This window comes from Amblyomma americanum, chromosome 1 (genome assembly GCF_052857255.1).
Source record: "Amblyomma americanum isolate KBUSLIRL-KWMA chromosome 1, ASM5285725v1, whole genome shotgun sequence".
NCBI lineage: Eukaryota > Metazoa > Arthropoda > Arachnida > Ixodida > Ixodidae > Amblyomma > Amblyomma americanum.
In genome coordinates, this window is record NC_135497.1 from 262505168 (window position 1) to 262522579 (window position 17412).

The 17412-nt window shown below is 42.2% G+C and overlaps 1 protein-coding gene across 2 annotated transcripts in view; it reads right to left on the reverse strand.

Annotated features, from left to right (window-relative positions):
- Positions 1-10896, reverse strand: part of LOC144115021 (uncharacterized) — a 66221-nt gene extending 55325 nt beyond the window's left edge. Inside the window, exons 1-6 of one of the 2 annotated variants that reach the window (XM_077649143.1) lie at positions 10697-10896; positions 10275-10449; positions 9419-9513; positions 5206-5367; positions 2318-2378; positions 2090-2238 (exon numbers count right to left, since the gene is read on the reverse strand). In XM_077649143.1, the coding sequence (XP_077505269.1) occupies positions 2090-2238; positions 2318-2378; positions 5206-5367; positions 9419-9513; positions 10275-10440 (633 nt within the window). In that variant the 5' untranslated portion in view covers positions 10441-10449; positions 10697-10896. Of the gene's footprint in view, positions 1-2089; positions 2239-2317; positions 2379-5205; positions 5368-9418; positions 9514-10274; positions 10450-10526; positions 10581-10696 lie in introns of those variants that run through there. The other variant, XM_077649142.1, reaches the window with a different exon arrangement.
- Between the last annotated feature and the right edge of the window lie 6516 nt (positions 10897-17412).

Genomic DNA, 17412 nt, shown 5'->3' on the forward strand with positions numbered 1-17412 from the left:
CAAGTATGAACTGGGACAGTTTCTAGGGATGTATTAAATCTAGCAGCAGCACAGACAATATGTTTGATACCATGCTCACACATAGTCTTGTTCAATTAGCCAGCAAGCCTACTCATGTACAAGGCTCATCACCCTCTATAATAGACCCAGTTTTTATAAGCTGTGATTATTCTATGCATAGCGTATTAATTGAGCAAGGCCTCTCAGATCATCAGCTAGCAAGTGTTACGTTACCCCTTGCCAAGAATATTTCTCGTAATAGAAAGTGATCACTCACGGTCTTTAAAGGATTATTCTAGAGCTGCTGCCACTTCGTAGATCATATAAAGCTTGTTTATCCGAATTTGATGAGAGTAATGATGTCAGCGAGTTGTGGGACTGGTTCATTCAGATGTGTTGATTTTGCTTAAATGCCTTAGTGCCAAATAAAAGCAAAAAAGGGCATAAATGTACACCTTGGATGACACGCAAGATTATTAACCTAAAGCAAAATAAAGCGAGCAAGAAAACAATAATAGCCAGTCTACTCTTATCCATTATCCAAATGCTAAAAAATAATCTTGAGTGTACTGTATGTGAATCAAAGGACTACTAGTTTAACAGTACTTTGCAAAGTTTTTTGAAAAGTGACCCCTGTAAATTTTAGAATTACCTGTGCAATAGCAAGAAGTGTGTTACAGAAATATCAGTTGAAGGAAATGTAGTTACAGGTTCAGAAGATTTTGCACAGAAAATCTATGCATATTTCACGGTGTATTCCCTGAAACAAATTTAGGAGTTATGCGAAGTGGAGCACATTTTCAATCGCCAGAAGTTACCTTATAGCTTTGTCATAGTTTGAGCATCATTGATTAATTTTTTTTCCCATATCCGTTTAGTTATGCTGTTCTGCATTCTTGTTGCCTGTCCTGCTTGGACCATGTTGTGGTCTGCAGTATGTATCAAATAAATAAATAAATAAATAAATAAATAAATAAATAAAGCAGCATGTGTACACATAAATGCATTCATCTTAATCATAATCAGCAGTATACTAAATAACAAAATATAACAGCAAATAGGAGGCAGTCATTACTAGTAGGAAAATCTCGAAGTAACTGAGTCACTTTCCACTTGAAACTTATATTAGATGCAATCCATCTGATCTCAAAAAAAAAAAGGAAATACAGAGAGAACAGGAGGAAAGAAATGAAGACAGAGTACTGAGAAATAGCTTAAACTTAAAAAAAAATTTTTAGTAAGAACAGACCCCAATAAAACATGAATGCAGTAAAAAATTTCTACTTCTGCAGCAAATTCTTTGAACCCTTCAACATAAAACAGCACCACAAATATATCCTAGTGGCAAAAATATATCAGGTCAAATAAATACAACTGAATCCCACTATGCAACAATTCAAAAGCAAATAGATTATAGTTGCCTTAAGAACTTTTTAAAACAAGCAAATAAAAAATCTGAATGCAATGCTAAAACCCACAGGACTCAAGGCTTCATTCTAGTACTACCTTGATGGCAGCATGCTTGATATGATCGGTTAGTATCCTTTTTAATTTTCTTGCCATTTCTTAGTTTAAAAAGGGGGGGGGGAGCAGGGTATGGAAAAGGTTTGACCTTGTTCCTGTTCATTTTTTCTTCAGCTTGGCTGCCAGTGGTACTAAGGTGAAGGCAGCAGCACAATTTTTTTATTATTAAATCTAGGTCATCTGTGCGGGCCATAAGTAGAGGTGCAGTGAAGTATGAAAATTTCTTTTTAACCTGCTTAATGACATGAATGTAATAACAATAAATGCCTTTTCTAAAGCTACACTGCTTTTACAGCTGGTACAAGTCTAGCATTAATCTATCACCAGGTACCTCAGTAAATGTTTTGAACAAAGCAGACAATAAGCTAATGAGTCAGAAGCTTTCCAGGTCTTCCACAGTATATTTCTAATGGATTAGTATTATGTTAGTGCTCTTTCATTTCTCTGGTACCCTTTAGGTCACAAGACCACTATTGTGCATGCAGAGTTGCAAGCATTTTTAGCGCTTTATCACTAAATTAATAAAAATACTGTAGTTTAGAAATACAGATAAAGAAAAAATTACCTGTGTTCGCCTGGCCAAAAGTTCTAAGTAGTCTATCTCAGCTTGATCAATGATCTTGACAGAGTTATAGATCAGGTGCGAGCTGATAAGTGTAGCAATGGCAAATATCTTGGCATCATAGTTTTCAGACACATTCGTGGCTGCAAAACCTGACAACCAAAAAGTTGTGCACATTAGCTTTCTACTTCTTGGCTCCAGCAGGTTCACAGTGCAAAAGTGAACACATACCTTCAGTGTCAAGAAAAATAAGGGACAGCTGCTGCCCTGATGGCAACTTCACTTTCAAGGGCTGCAAAAAAGATGCAAGGAAAAGCGTGCAGTCAATGTCAAAACTAAAGACAGAGCATCACATAGACACAGGGTGAAGCATGATATATTAAACCAAATCTACATTTTAAAAAATCAGAGATCACTGCAGCAAACCGCATTAGAAGAATGCGAAAGTGTTGATGCTCCTCGACACTCATCGCCTTTCAAATTTGGTGCCATGATTGCTTTCCCATCCACTTAATTCATTTTTTCCCATTTCCATAATTACTCACCTCAATTAACCAGTTTTACTCTGATTATACCCTCTTTTCATCTCAATCACTCATTTTGGGCTTTCAAATTTGGTGCCATGGTTGCTTTCCCGACCACTTACTATGCGAATCAAACTTCTTGTTCAATTAATTATCACTCATTGAACACTGTTCAATCCATTTCAAACTTTATTTTCACTTCTTTGCCTATTTCTCCACTATTTTGCCATCCACGGCTGTTTTGCCGTCAGCTCACTATATCGACGTTCGCGCTATTTAGACGTTTTTTTTTTCATTAGAGAGTTCTTACGTACGCTATACGCAAGCATTTAGCGGGACGTTACAGTGGAAATCGCATAAGCACCTTTAGTTTATCGTATGCCAACCTGAATGCAACGATAGCGCATGCCGCAGTGATGCCATCCGGTGTTAAGATGTGAAAATATTTTGACACATTTTTCACATATAGCCAAGGTTATGCAAGTCGTATTGCGTAGATAGCAAGTTCCATGGCCAGTTAATTCAAGCCAGGGCCCAGTTTCTATTACATAACTGAACCAATCAAAGTTTTTCATAATGTCATGTTGAGTTCTTTCGGACCCTTCTGCCTACCGCCAAAACGACTACATTTGAGAAGGCTACCTTAGCGTAAAAATCCAAATCAAGGCAATCCACAGTCGGCGGTGCCTTGTCAGGGTTAAGAACTGCATAATCGTTACACAGAATCGAAAATTGGGCAAGTTTATCCCTCATTTGTTATGCTGTTGGCGAGGGGAGGCAAAGCAGATATCACATTTTCCATTTAAAGGCAATGAATATGCCTAAAAACCCAATAACATTGATGAATTCTCTCTGAAGCAGGTGACGTGGGAGCCGCCATCTTGACAAGGCTATTTTTCCTAGCGTAAGCAAGGGCATGCACGCTAAATTCGAAAAACAGCGTACGTAACGCAAACATACGTTAAACCTCGATTTGGAATAACGTTTGGCACATGCACAGTACGAAGGACGCTATTTTATAGCGTTCACTATCCCTTTGCCTATGTATGCGTACGTTATACTAAATGTCTCTATTATTGGCTCTAATTGATTAACTAATCATCCTATTGACATCAATTTTTTTGCACATCATCCTCACACCGTCCTCTATTGATCACAACTACTCGTTTGATGCTACCTCTTCCGAGAATGTCACAATTGCTGCAGACACGTTTTGGTGACACGACCTCGCCGACATAGCCTAGAAATTCTTACGCATGCACGCGTGCGCGCACACACACACACATGCTCACACATACAGGTTTGCTTCCTGGGCTGCGACATTCTTAATAGGTGATCGAATTGAAAAGTTACAATAAAATCAATGTTTACATGGCCTTTTTCTCAAATGCATGTCGTTTTTCGATATAGTACCTAGAAGCTGATGCACTTCTACCTCAGTATCGGATGCAAAGCACACATGAAAGCGCCGTAATCCAGGTGCACAAGAGTGAAATGATTTTTTTTTTTTCAATTTTTGCAGGCTTTTTTTAAAGCTAAGTAAATACATCCTGAGAAAACGAAGCAGCACAAAAAACGGGGAAGAAAAAGACACATACGACAGGACGAATGCTGCACTTCCAACCGATTAAGGTAGTGTACAGCATTCCGCTCACTTGCAATAGAGTGTACATTGGTCAAACGGGATGCTGTTTTAATGAGAGAGCTAGGGAGCATTATAATTTGGTGAAAGAAGGGAAAAGTGGCCATCTTGCTATCCACTGCCGGGATTGTAAGTGTAAACCCATATTTCAGAAAGCTAAAATTCTTGGGCGTGGAAGAGATCGGATGGAAAGAGAGATTATTGAAGCATATCACATCAGAAAAGCAGGTGGTCAGTGTGTCAGCACCGCTTCCTTGTCTCTTCTTGATAATGAAATGGCGTTTTTGAATCATTGCGGTTGATTGCCACGAGGCGATAGTAGCGCTGTACTTAAGCTTGGTATTCTCAATAAAAATCAGTTGGAAGTGCAGCATTCGTCCTGTCGTATGTGTGTCTTTTTCGTCCCCGTTTTTTCGTGCTGCTTCGTTTTCTCAAGATGGATCATTACCAACTGGCCCAAACTTCGGTGCTTTTGCTAAGTAAATAGAACCACGTAAAAACTATCTCACAAAAAAACTGGATCAGGTGTTTCTGAACGCACACTACAACTTTCTAAATCCTTGTACTGCTCTGATATGAGTAATCAATGAATTACTATATTTACATCAATCATTATTCAGTGGGGCACAATATAAAAAATACTCTGACTTGTGCACTGTGACAGAATTCGATTGGTTTCATCCGTGTGTAACATTTTTTTTTTTTAACAAGCTTGGATCACGTTGTACGAAACAGCTGCTGTGCATGTGCATATGTGTGTTGAATCTTTTTATTTAAAGATCATATTCACAGGTACTAATATCTAAAGTAAAGGTGACCTGCAGTTGACCAAACTGCTCTGCTCAAGATTTAATAACTCAAGAGAGTGAACCTACAGTACAGACTTCATGTAACCAGATGTCTTCACAATATTATTCAAAAGCATTTCATGCAGTAGTCATGACAATAATCACCTCTCCCCACATCCAGATGCCCATTGTTTCAGGCCGGACGGAAGGGCCAATGCCAAATCCCTTTGTCTTCCCCATAAGCTGGTTCATCAGAAATGACTTGCCAGAGTGGAACTTTCCAACAACACCAACAGTTGCCACAGGGCCTTTGATCTTGCTGATGGCCTACAAGAAAATTGAGCAAGCATGCTGTATAAAATGCTTTGTAGCTGCAAACCAATATTTTATGACTAGATAAAGCACAATCCAGTCAGATTTCTAGTGCTGTCAACAGTGTCTCAATGCTGAAGTAATCCCTTTTTTTAATTGGAGACTACTCTGAAGCAGAGACACTTCAAATTTGCGCAGAGAAAGGTCATCACTGGATTGAGCAAATGTGTTAAAAGTTATTAGACCTGCTAATTCTAAATGCAGCCGGTTTCACACACTAAGCCAAGGAAGGATAACCACAGAAAAAGAAATCATGAAAATAAGGCAAGAGCTCAAAAGTGCCACTAGCTGTGGTCTTCAGACAAAACACAACTTCTTTGATAATAAAATTCTGTAAAGAACCCCAGGTGGTCTAAATTAGCCTGGAGCCCTCCACTAGGGTGTCCCTCACAGCTTGAGTAGCTTTAGAACATTAAGACCCCACAATCCAATCTTTATCAGAAAGCACTACAGAATGTTGACTAACACCACTTTTTATGTGAAAGGCTTCAGTAACCTCCCATGTGACTTGCTGTACATGGAGGCACACAGCTAGACTGCAGCAAAAATCCGGGTTGCACCAGCTGCAGTGACTGCCTAAGTCGGATCACGAAGAGAAAAGAGTGCGGATAGCAGACACTCATGCTCTTGCAAGCATATGTTCACACAAAGCCCACTTTCAATGCCATCTCGCTGCAAGCAACAAGCACACAGAAAGATTAGTGCAGCCCTTCACACGAGTCCTTCAAGACTTTTCACCTTCCCCAGAGGCAAAGGACACATTGAGAGATGCCATTTTGGTAACATTTTTCCTAATGTTTTTCCACACTTTGAACAAAAATGAAGAGTTGTGCAACACTGCAGCTCCTTACACATGTTAACAATGACTATGGACACATTGGCAAGAGTACCATGGCAGTGGCCAGTGACAGCTTAAAGACGATCATTCAGAGCAAGCATTCATGCTATAGACATCTTCACCTTTGTGCACTTCGATCGGAGAGTTGAAAACATTCATAATAAAAGTTCCATTGAAAAGCTGCACTATTCAGGTTTGGTGTAAAAATCTACAGCTTCCAAGATTTTAAATGAACCTACTTTGATTAATATTTAGTTCATTAGTTAGTAAATATTAGAAAATCAATTCAAGTATACTCAGCAACTGCCAGCATACTATTTCAGTTTACTCTTGCCAAATACATTTTCTCTAAGACTAGAAATTCATCCATGAGATTCCTTGTATATGCAATTGTATAATTCATACAGAACAAGTGAGAAAAAAAAAACTGGAGAGGGTGAGGAAGCAATGAGTATTGTACTGTAGCTGGATAAATCGCAAAGTGAGATTGGCCTATGAGGTGCTGCATTCCATCTAACCGAGTTTTTGTTGGAAAAGAAAAGAATGCCACATGCCTGCAATGAACATAAGGTGCCTAATAAAATGGAAAGTGCAGCCTTTATCTAATATATATAGACCACCAAGTTTGCTTAAGGCCCATGCAGTATGGCGCGTTTATCACATGGCAGCGTGCCAAATTTCAAGAAGGTGAGATGAATCCTTGCCCTAACCCCTTCAGTGTTTAGGACTTCCAGGTGTGCTAGGGAGCCCCATTACATAGCTTAGCTGCAAACCCCTTCGACTGCATAGTTTTAACAAAGGCTGTACATACACAGTACTACATCTAACCTGAAATCATGTTTCAACACACTCATTTTGTGAAAAAAAAAAAAAAAACGCAAACAACTACTTCGCAGTTGCCCAATGTATCTCTTATTCTTTCATTTAATTAAAACGTTGCAGTGACTTCGACCCTCTAGAAATATGTTTCGATGACTTTTTTCAGTGTAGTTGTGTGTAGTTCTGTGTGCGAGTCTAAGAAGTTTAAAACGAACACCAAACATAACAAAATCTGAAAGCACAGCTACAATCTGAACATTTCTTCCACACATTGAACAAAGTGCACAAGACCCTGGCAGCACCCAAGACTGCTGCTGCTTGCCTGCTGTGCCTGTGCTAAATGTACTATCGGGGACAAAAGTGGTATACTCCACGCAGCGGGAGCCGGAGCAACAGAAAACTGCATCGTAACACCATCTACAGGCGGCATCTGGGATCGAGACAGCCAGTGGGAGCCCTTTATTATCTGCAGGCACGTCGCTTGACTCGTTTCAATGTCAAAATAACGAGCTGTGCCGCAGCAGTAGCAATAAAGAACACACAAAATGAAGAGGGCCACCAGATTGCTACTGCTTTGACGCCGTTCAACGTTTTCAGTTTTCAAAGAAAACACTTGTGCTGCACACATTTTAATTTTTATATACTTTACCAGCAGCCAAGAAAAAGAAGCATTCGAAATTGAGACACAGCTACATAAAACGTCATCACTAGAGGGTTTTTGTCAAGCTCTAAACCTTTGTAATCCGGACTTGTCACTCCTCTCCAAAGGTTCAAAAGCTCATTTATCTTAACCAATTAATAATTAACTCAACAAACAAAAATACTCTTCAGTGCACTATGCAACAGTCACACAATGCTGCTTCAGTTTTAATCCTAGAAAACACAGGACAATTTTCAAAAACTGAATCAAGTTGTGCTTACACTGCCTAGGTTGTTTTAAATGTCTTTGGATTTGTTCGCCACAATACTTTGCAACACTGATGCAACCTGACCAACCAAGGTAACAAAATACATGCTTCTTTATGTCTGCACTGCCACCTTCTTCTGCAAGCCAACCAAACAATGCTGAGAAGGTTGTTAGTTCTCTGTGTGTAATTCTAACAAAAAAAAAGCATATTCCATATATTTTATCACTGTTTCTCCAATTGCTTCCACATAAAACTTTTGCTCACAGAAACTTGTTACTTTAAAGGGACAATGAAAATATTTTATGGTCACCTAGTTATTTACAGAACAAAATGTTCCAAGTCTAAGCCATAGCCTATATCACATACATTTAGAATGATATCGGTCTGACAAATAAGTATGCCTTCATTGGCACTCTCATGTTTTTGCAGCTCTACACTCACTAATGGCATCATTCATGTCCCTACAGAAAACCAAGCTGGGTGATTCTTGGCGTGCTTGCGAGTGTAGCTAACAATACTGACTGCTGCGTAAGCAGCACACACAACAGAGCATAATGAAAATGACATGTTATTATATGTCACACAATGACATACCGCACAAGTAGTTCATGCAAGTACCAGGGAGATCAGAAATATTTTTGACCATTTCCGGGTTTTACAAGCAAATCTAAGCCTAATGGTGTCTCGTACAACATATCTTACAACATGCAGGTGTAAATTAAATTTATTACAATGTCACAAAGTTTTCCTTCCACAGTGCTTCACCACCTTTACACTCTAGTCAGACAATGACTTGTGCAACCATATCATGAAAGCTAATCTCCTCTCATTAAGCATTCAAGTTTTTTAGTGCGAAAACACTTCTAACCGCACTCCCCAGGTTTCAGCAGTGTCCATCTGTGTGAAGTCTCTGAGTAACAAGTGTAACTGTCACACTGGGTCAGTGGACACCTCAATCGTGCTGTGAGCAGGCGGTAGTGTCTACCTATAAATTGAGACAGTAATGCGCCTTTTCCTTTCTCAGAATCAGCACAAGGTTAAGACTCCGCTGATTTTGAGGAAAAGGAAGGCACATAACTGGCTCCCAGGGTCAGTCGACACCTCAATCCTGCTTTGAGGTAGGTATATGGTGGTGGTGTCCACCTGCAAAAAACCATGCTTTCGTACAATAATTTGTGCTTTGCAATGCTAAACCGTCAGCCATTTTTTAATTCTTCCCATTATCCACCTTGACTTTTTAGGGACTGTGGCAGTGAGCACTTCAGATGACAGTGCACTGTAGTACCCATACATTGCATTTGTAACAGCAAATCATGAGATGCAAAGAAGTATGCAACAGTTTTATGTGCAATTAAGAGGTCTTCATGCACTCAGTTACTATTTATATTAATTTAAACCGAACAATGGCCTTTTTTTTTAATTTGTATGTCAAGAGTCTCACCTTTATGTTTTCGTCATCCACAATGAGTTTCTTATGGTCAGCAGAAGGTTTAACTATCTGTATTGGTGCATCATTAGAGGTGAAGGACTGGAAACCTGAAAAATGGTAAAAGCACTATTGCTTACTCTTTCCAAAACACTTGTGTACACAGTGACATCACATCTTTGAAAAAAAATTACACTAGTAAATTTACTTGACATCTGGAAAACAGTAAAAGCACTACTGCCTGTCCCTCTCCAGAACAGATGTGTGTAGAGTGAAATTACATGACGTAACATCTTTTATAAGGCTGACACCAATTGTACTTAATATGAGCCAAATATGACAGCACACCTGCCAGTTTACTTCTTTCTTTCTTTTGAAGCAGCAGCTTAAGTACAGACCAGTGTGAAAATATTCAGGGGGCCAACTTGAATCGAGCGGTTTCGAATGGTTCCAAAGATTCTAAATGGCGAAACCAGCTGTTAACAGAAGTGTACAACGAGTTTTCAGTTTGTTTTTTTTTATTTCAGATAAAGATCATTCCTTCGCCCTAAAAGCTTTCAGCTTTGCGCAAAAAAGGCATCTGTGTAACTGAAGACAATGCGTTGCTTGTGTTGCACCAGAAAGCAAGCGGAAAAGATCGTCGAAGGTCGAGAATACTCAGAGCTTCTGGACAACGCAACTAATAATAAAAAAGCGGCATTCTTATGAAAGAATGCGCTCACAGGAAACTGCAAGACCAAATTATCACAATTGCTGGAACAGCCCGTGTACACGGCCAGAGATAACTCACAAAGCGCCGAATTCAAGCAAAGAACACGTAATCAAAATCCCAGTTTAACAGGAATGAGACTAATAAACAAAATGCACTTACTTGCCGTCACTGGAGAACACAAAAACACCAGCAATAGCATAAGCAGCGCAAACCGCGCAACACATTTTAAACAAGCCGCCCACATGGCCTCCCTCACGCCTCTCGCGACCGTCATGACACCGGAATGATTTCTGCTGCCGGCACATATCCACACTTCCACGACCATAGCCACCGACTGCAGCAGAGGAGCAACATCAAGGTTGGCGTTATTCAATATGGGCCGTAGCAGAGCTACTTTATTATGATACCGACTGCGTAATTACTCATGCTCCTACAAACGATGCTTTTGGGCCCAAAACTAGGAATCAACCGCTCGTCGCGCCACTTGCGGCATTAAAATAAATTGCTTAGAAGCGAAAACGGAGTTTTCGTATGCCAATTTTCAAAAGTTGAGATTAAACTGGTTAAGCGCCTGTACTTACGTCGGACGGACCCGGTACACTTTATAGCGAGACCTCTACTCCTCGGGGTTCAACTTCCGATTTCGAAGTGCATGAGACAATGAATGACCTTCATTGCGATCTCATTATTGAGATCTCCAGGAAGGGCAGTTTACATGTAATGCCTGGGAAAAGGAGAGGCGAACAATGGGAGCCGGCCGTCGGGGTTAGTACGGCCTTTCGCCGCCACGCGCCGCCACCGGAGTAGGACGCCCGTCGCATCACCGTCGGTCATAGAAACGCAGACCGTCCGCAGCTGTTCTGTCGTTGACTTTTCGACTGCGTTCGTGTTTTTTCAAGTGCAATCAAAAGTTTTTTAAAAGGGAGCTAGGAAGCTCTTGTCGCTAAGGGTAACCGGCCCATTTCAGTCGTGTCGTTTGCGGCTATTGCTGTGCAATGCGCTCGCACGTCGTCTGCTGCGCTGATATGACAGCGCACGTCTGCTTGATTCCACTTCGTGAAAAATTGTTCTGTCACCTTTAAGTTCGCTTGTCTGAGGGTCCATATTTGAAAGCAGTGTTTGGCAGCAGCTAATAGTGAAATCTGGGGCGCTGAAAAGCTCTGTTGCGTGCTGTTTACTCATATGTAACAGACGACGCAAGCCGGAAGGGCATGCGCTATGTAGCAGTGCGTAAAGCGGTTAGACTGCTTCCAAAGCGACACCTGATCCCGCGTTTCCTTCGTGAAGTTTTTGAGAGTTACCATTGTCGCCACCGAAGCCACAGTTGGCGCCAGAAAATGTGGAGCTATGTGGTATCATCATTTTGTTGATCGGCCGCGCACTTTCCTGCAGCACTGTTTCTCGAGTCGCAGTGTTGACGCTCTGACGCTCAACTTTGAGCGGTACGCGCGAAAAATGCGCCCTGCTGTCAGTGCAATCAGTTATGTAACGTGGCGCTGCACCATCTGCGTGAAGACAGCACTGCGCGGACTACCTCAGCGCAACGGGTCTTCAATCCTTCTTTTAACTTTCGATCTCCCGCATTCCTTCCCTTTTTTCAACTTATGACTCATGGAACACTTTTCGAATAAAAAAAAAGATATAGGGGCTCATGTATTAAATAACGGTGCGTTGTGACTCAAAACTTACTCCAAATCGAAAAAAAAAACATTTATTGTGGTGTCCAACTCCCATATAGCAGGTTCGCGTACGTACTTTCGCGTTTCACAGTTTCGCGTACTTTCGCGAAAGGGGATTTTTTTGCAAAATGTTTAACTACGTCATGCTTGTCATTAACATTGAATTCGTAGTTGCAGAGGAGCGCCCTCAGGAAACCAGCCGGTTCTTGAGCTTAATTAAATCTGTGCTCGTTGCTGTCATCGATCGCTCTTGCACTTAGCAACTCTGATCAGGCACGAAGAGCTGGGACAGCGTGCTCTACTAATGTAGCGAGAGGCTTTTGCAAGGTCTGATCTTCCTGCAATGTGCGGTCAGCAAAAGCTCTTATTGTGTCGAGAACGAAGAGAAGTTGATCTGACGGGTGGAGCAGCCCATCTAGTTCTTGGCTGCGGGTGATATCAAACTGAATTAAGGAGTGGCTCCATGGTTGCTAACCGTCTTCGTACACAAAGTATAAGGTTCTCGCATTCTATATGCTCGCCGACAACTCGTGCAATGTAACCGCTCACATAAGCGGTAGCCGAGTTCTGAAGCGATGGCAGGCGCTGTGGCGAAATTGTGATAGTAATTAGCCTCTGAAGTACCAATCTTTCTCTCAACGGCCTCGGTGCTGCTTGCACAGTCGACGTCAGGGGAGGCTTTGGAGCTGAAGTAGAAGTTGGTTGCGCAGAAGAGAGGAGATCAGCGGGTATGAGCCTTGACATCGAAGCACATTCTTTGTGGGCACTATTGGATGCTGAATTAGACGCAGCGATCATGGTCTTCAGCAGCTTTCCGAGACGACAGTGCAGCCCGAACATCCAACATGTACGTCGAGTTGTTGGGATTCAGGTAGCGTGACTGGGCCGGAGGAGAGACGAGGACGATCGGAGGAAGAAAACTTGGAAAACTTTATACAAGGACTATTTACATTATGTACAAGCACGGGCAACTGAGAGTGCTTCTCAGTAAAGAGAGCTTCTTAGCTGAGTCTGCAGAGTCTCTCTTTACACCCGGATGACGTTCGCAAACTGCCAAACAGATATTCAATTGGATCGCTAATGGAATTTTCGTGTGGGGACGAAAAAGAAATTCTCTTAATCTGTCAGCACATATTTGACACACGCCACTGTAGAATACAGTATTGTGCGTTTTTACCGTGAAGACTTTAAAAAGTTTCCCCGCCTCAACCGCTGGCTCATTTGCCGTGAAACTGCACACAGAGCTTGCGTATTATGGTAACTTTTGTATCGTAGCAAGTTTGACAACGGTACTTAGTTAGTTGAGCCGTGCATGATGCGAAAACATAATCGTCTACGTAGAGATCGGCAACCAAAACCCGCAGACGACGCTTTTTCGCTGAATGGCGGCAGTGGCGCCATCTGTTTTCGTAAGCGGAAAGCGTCACGACAAGGTCGTCGATGAGAGACAACGTTGCAAGGAGCGCGGGCCCTTTGAATATGCCGTTTCATCTGCTTCTACTGAAGCGCTTACAACATTTTCGGCTAATTAAGCAGAAAAAATATCAGAACAAATGATTTAACGAGGTTTTACCTTTCAAAGAATATTGTTTGCAATGTTCGCCTCGGCGGCCTTGTCGTGACGCTTTCCACTACCCAAAACAGATGGCGTCACGGTCGCCCTTCAGCGAAAAAGCGTCGTCTGTGGGTTTTGGTTGCCGATCACTACGTAGACGATTATGTTTTCGCATCATGCACGGCTCAACTAAGGAAGTACCGTTGTCAAACTTGCTACGATACAAAAGTTACCATAATACGCAAGCTCTGTGTCCAGTTTCACGGCAAATGAGCCAGCGGTTGAGACGGGGAAATTTTTTAAAGTGTTCACGATAAAAACGCACAACACTGTATATAGGTAGTGAGCAGAATCGCCTGCATGATATACGTCTCGTCTGTGAGAAATTCGCGGGCATGACCATATCTTTTTTTCTTTTCACCGCTACTAAATACATAAGGACAGATTGCATGCGGAATACGAACTTGAAAAGGCCTCAGGAAAGCATGAATGCAATATTAAACACGCATGCAAACGCGAAAGCAAGAATCGTACTGCGCTTGTTCTTCCGGTCCCGACGTGGAAGCGGCCCGCATAGTGGTTACTTATCACTACTTGCAGGACCCAATAAGGTTTTCCATCCATCCATCCATCGGCCGATCAGCGCCAGCCCAGCTTATCGAGGCTGCGTTCCAATACTCCCAAGTAGACGGCTACTTAGACGTCTAGCCGGACAGTTGCCATCTTGGGACGCGTTCCATTTCTCGGCGAAGCAAGACTGCTTCGCCGAAGTCCACATCGATGCAGGCTAACTTGCTGTCTAAAGATGTACGCAGATGAGCGAGTCGTGCTCTTGCGCCGGCGTCGGACTGTACACGGAGTATAGGAAAGGAAAAATGTGAGTCATTCCATTATGTTATTTGGTACGCAAACTAGTGGCTAATTAATCTTCGTGGACGTGTGATTCCTAGCAGTGAATCACGCAGGAGAAAATCGTGCAGTTGAGAGCTTTGCTAAAGCAGCGGACGCTGTAAGTCTGTTTACGTGATCCGGCATCTGACGATGCCGGATCTTGATTAGCACCTTGATTTTAGAGAATACTCGTCGCTGTCGTTGGTTTCCTCGACGGGCGTTAAGACGGCTGGCGTCACGGTTAACAAATGTGTTCTTCTGTTGCTGTATTAGTTGCACCAACTCTTTAGCGTGCATTCTTTTTTATCTTTACACTCTCAGAACAAATACACCGGCATGTTGCGAATTGATTTTAGTCTTTGCAGGATTAAAGATCGCTGCTGTATTTAGGTCTCTCGCTGTCTCCGAGTGCCTCGTACGGCAGACAGCAGGTTTAATGTCACGTATGTGTTTTCCTGTTGCAGTGTATATTAGCCGTATCGCATTTTGCGCATATTGATTACAGCCTTTCGTATTCTTTCTTATGTTTACAGGACCGTCTGGACGAGCACGTTCGAGGAGCACGTACAGTTTAGCATTAATAATAAAAGAATAATCGCATATCACTTTAGCGTCGTCTTCGGAGAGCAGTCCCGTCTGCTACAAGTAGACTGACCGATAGGCACATCCACCAGTCCGGTTTACGCGCAAAGTCATTGCAGAAGAAATGTGTAAACTTGTTGAAAACACGTTTTTAATTATTGTTATTGCTCAGTTTGTGAAAAATAGTAGTACAACTGCTCATAAGCTTTAGTTACATTATTACGCCGCGAGGCGGCGTGAGCAGTAGACAAGTTCCAATGCAGACTGCTTCCTAGACGTCACACTAGACGTCTTGCTAGACATCTAGATTATTGGAACGCAGCCCGAGGCACCCGACGCGCGGGAGTATTCTACCGTTGGATGGATGGAAGGTAGGAGCGTCCCCTTTGAAACGGACAGTGGTAGTTGCCACCATGCTCAGTTTTTCTTTTCCTTTATTTTTCACGTACGATAGCAGTTGATAGTGACTAAAGTCAATACTGTAGTCTCCAGACTGGAAGTATAGTTGAAGAAATAAGTCGCAAATACAGATTTTCATCTCATTACCTTAAAAGAGCACTGAACTCAAATTTTATTCGTGAGTTACTTGTTTGGTATGATGTGCTGCATATGCTGCACATTATAAAACATGGACAGCCGCGTGTATTGCGCCAACAAGATGCTGTTCCGTTTTTTGTCTTCAACAGCCCAACGGCGGCTGTGACGTACGTACGTAACAGGCGCGTTGAGGTCGAGGCATGGAAAAACTGTAGTATGGTTGCTATACTTCGTCTATTAATTCACATAAACTGTTACGCAAGCCTGCTCAAGAGTTGGAATCCCAAAAAATGAATAAGCAGCGATTATAGCGCAGTTTTTTGCATGACTCACGTGACCTCAAATCGTCTGTTTGTTCGGCTGTTGAAACCGAAACAGCATGAGAGAAAAAAAAATCACAGATTACTGAGCTGGCGTAGGTGAATGCCATGTCATGGCTCATGTATACTAGTGTCTCCGCACCATTCCGAATAAAAAAAGAAACATTCAACCAAAAAAATTGGTTTCTCTACTTCAGTTGACGTATTATTCATGAAAGTGTGTTACTTCATGCATACCTGGCCATATTTGTGCTTGGGCAGATGGTTCCGCACACATTTGACGACGTGAGGAATGTCACACATAAAATGAAGGTACTTCCCCTCAGGTAGACAAGGATGTTAAATCTTAATTGTGACAATTGGGGATGCAATGTTGCCACTGATTCCCATGTGCTGCCACATTGAACGATTATTTCCAGCACCATCGCTGACCACCGATATGACAGTCGCTCCATACTTGTGCAGTTGGATAACTGCCTCCAACATAAGTTGCGCCAAAATTTTTCCACGTGCAGCTCCTTTCGTGGCAAAGGTCGCTATAGCTAGGTTGCACCCAGTTTTCAAGCACAGGCACAAAAATAAGAAAAAATAGCATGGTCCGCAAGCTCTGTGCTTCCTTCTGAAATGTCACCGTAATCGACAAAGCCGTCAATCTTATATGTCGAGTTGCTGAAGTTGTACGCCTGGCGCAGTTTTATTTCATCTAATATCAGAGTGCCAAATACCTGGCCACCCATTCTCACACCTAACTGCTTTTCTATTGCTTCCAAACAAATTGAGTTGAACCCAAACTTGCAAGGTATGCCTTAATTTAAGGACTTGAGTAAGACGACTCATAGAGGGCAGAGGCATCATCTTCATGTCATAAATAAGCCTGTATAAGCTCGTGGGCTACAGCTATCCTCAGCATTAAACAGTTCAACAACCACTCAGCATTGTAGCGCATATGCCACATGCTGACTTTGATTTCAGCTGCTTTATAATGATGTCATGAACGCCAGGCGCTGCAAAGGTGGGAGATCAACCAGTGCTCTTTCAATTCCTTGATCTGTAACCTTTGAGAGCGCTGCTTTCAGTGCCGTACGACCTCGCTCTGTTTTTTCTCTCACGCGGCAGTTGCTCGACAGGCTTTCCTCTTCAAGTTTTGCAGCTTCTGGCTTTTTATAGGTGCTGCCGTTTTCTTCCTCGCGCAAACGCAAGAAACGCGCACAGATTAGTTGCTTCGAAAAAACAACAGTGTTTGTGATGAACAGCTTCCGACTTCGTCGGCTGTTCATCAAGATTTGTATTTACTCCTGCACATATATTGAAGCCATCTGTTTCCGTCAAAATGTTTTCAAGGTCAGTGACAGAAGCTATCCAACAAACACAAAACCTCCTCAAAATCTCCCAGAAATATCCCGTCAGGACTTTTGGAATGTCCCCAGGAGGTGCTCATTTTTCCCGAAGACATCCAAAAAGCGTCCCCACAACAAGCCATGTCCAAAAAGTTGTGCGTCCCAAGGACAGCCCCAAAACGTTAATGCTAAATTTCTCGGCTCTGACTCAATAAAATTATTCCTTCTTTTTCATGCAGTCTTCAGGCATCTAAGCGCACATATGCGCCAAATTTCAGGCACATGCTTACGTTACAGGTGGTGTAATACATCTGTCCACTCGCGTGAATACTTGCTGGCTAGGCCATTCAGACTTACCTGTTTAGATGAAATGTGCTTTAACAAGGTGACAATTTG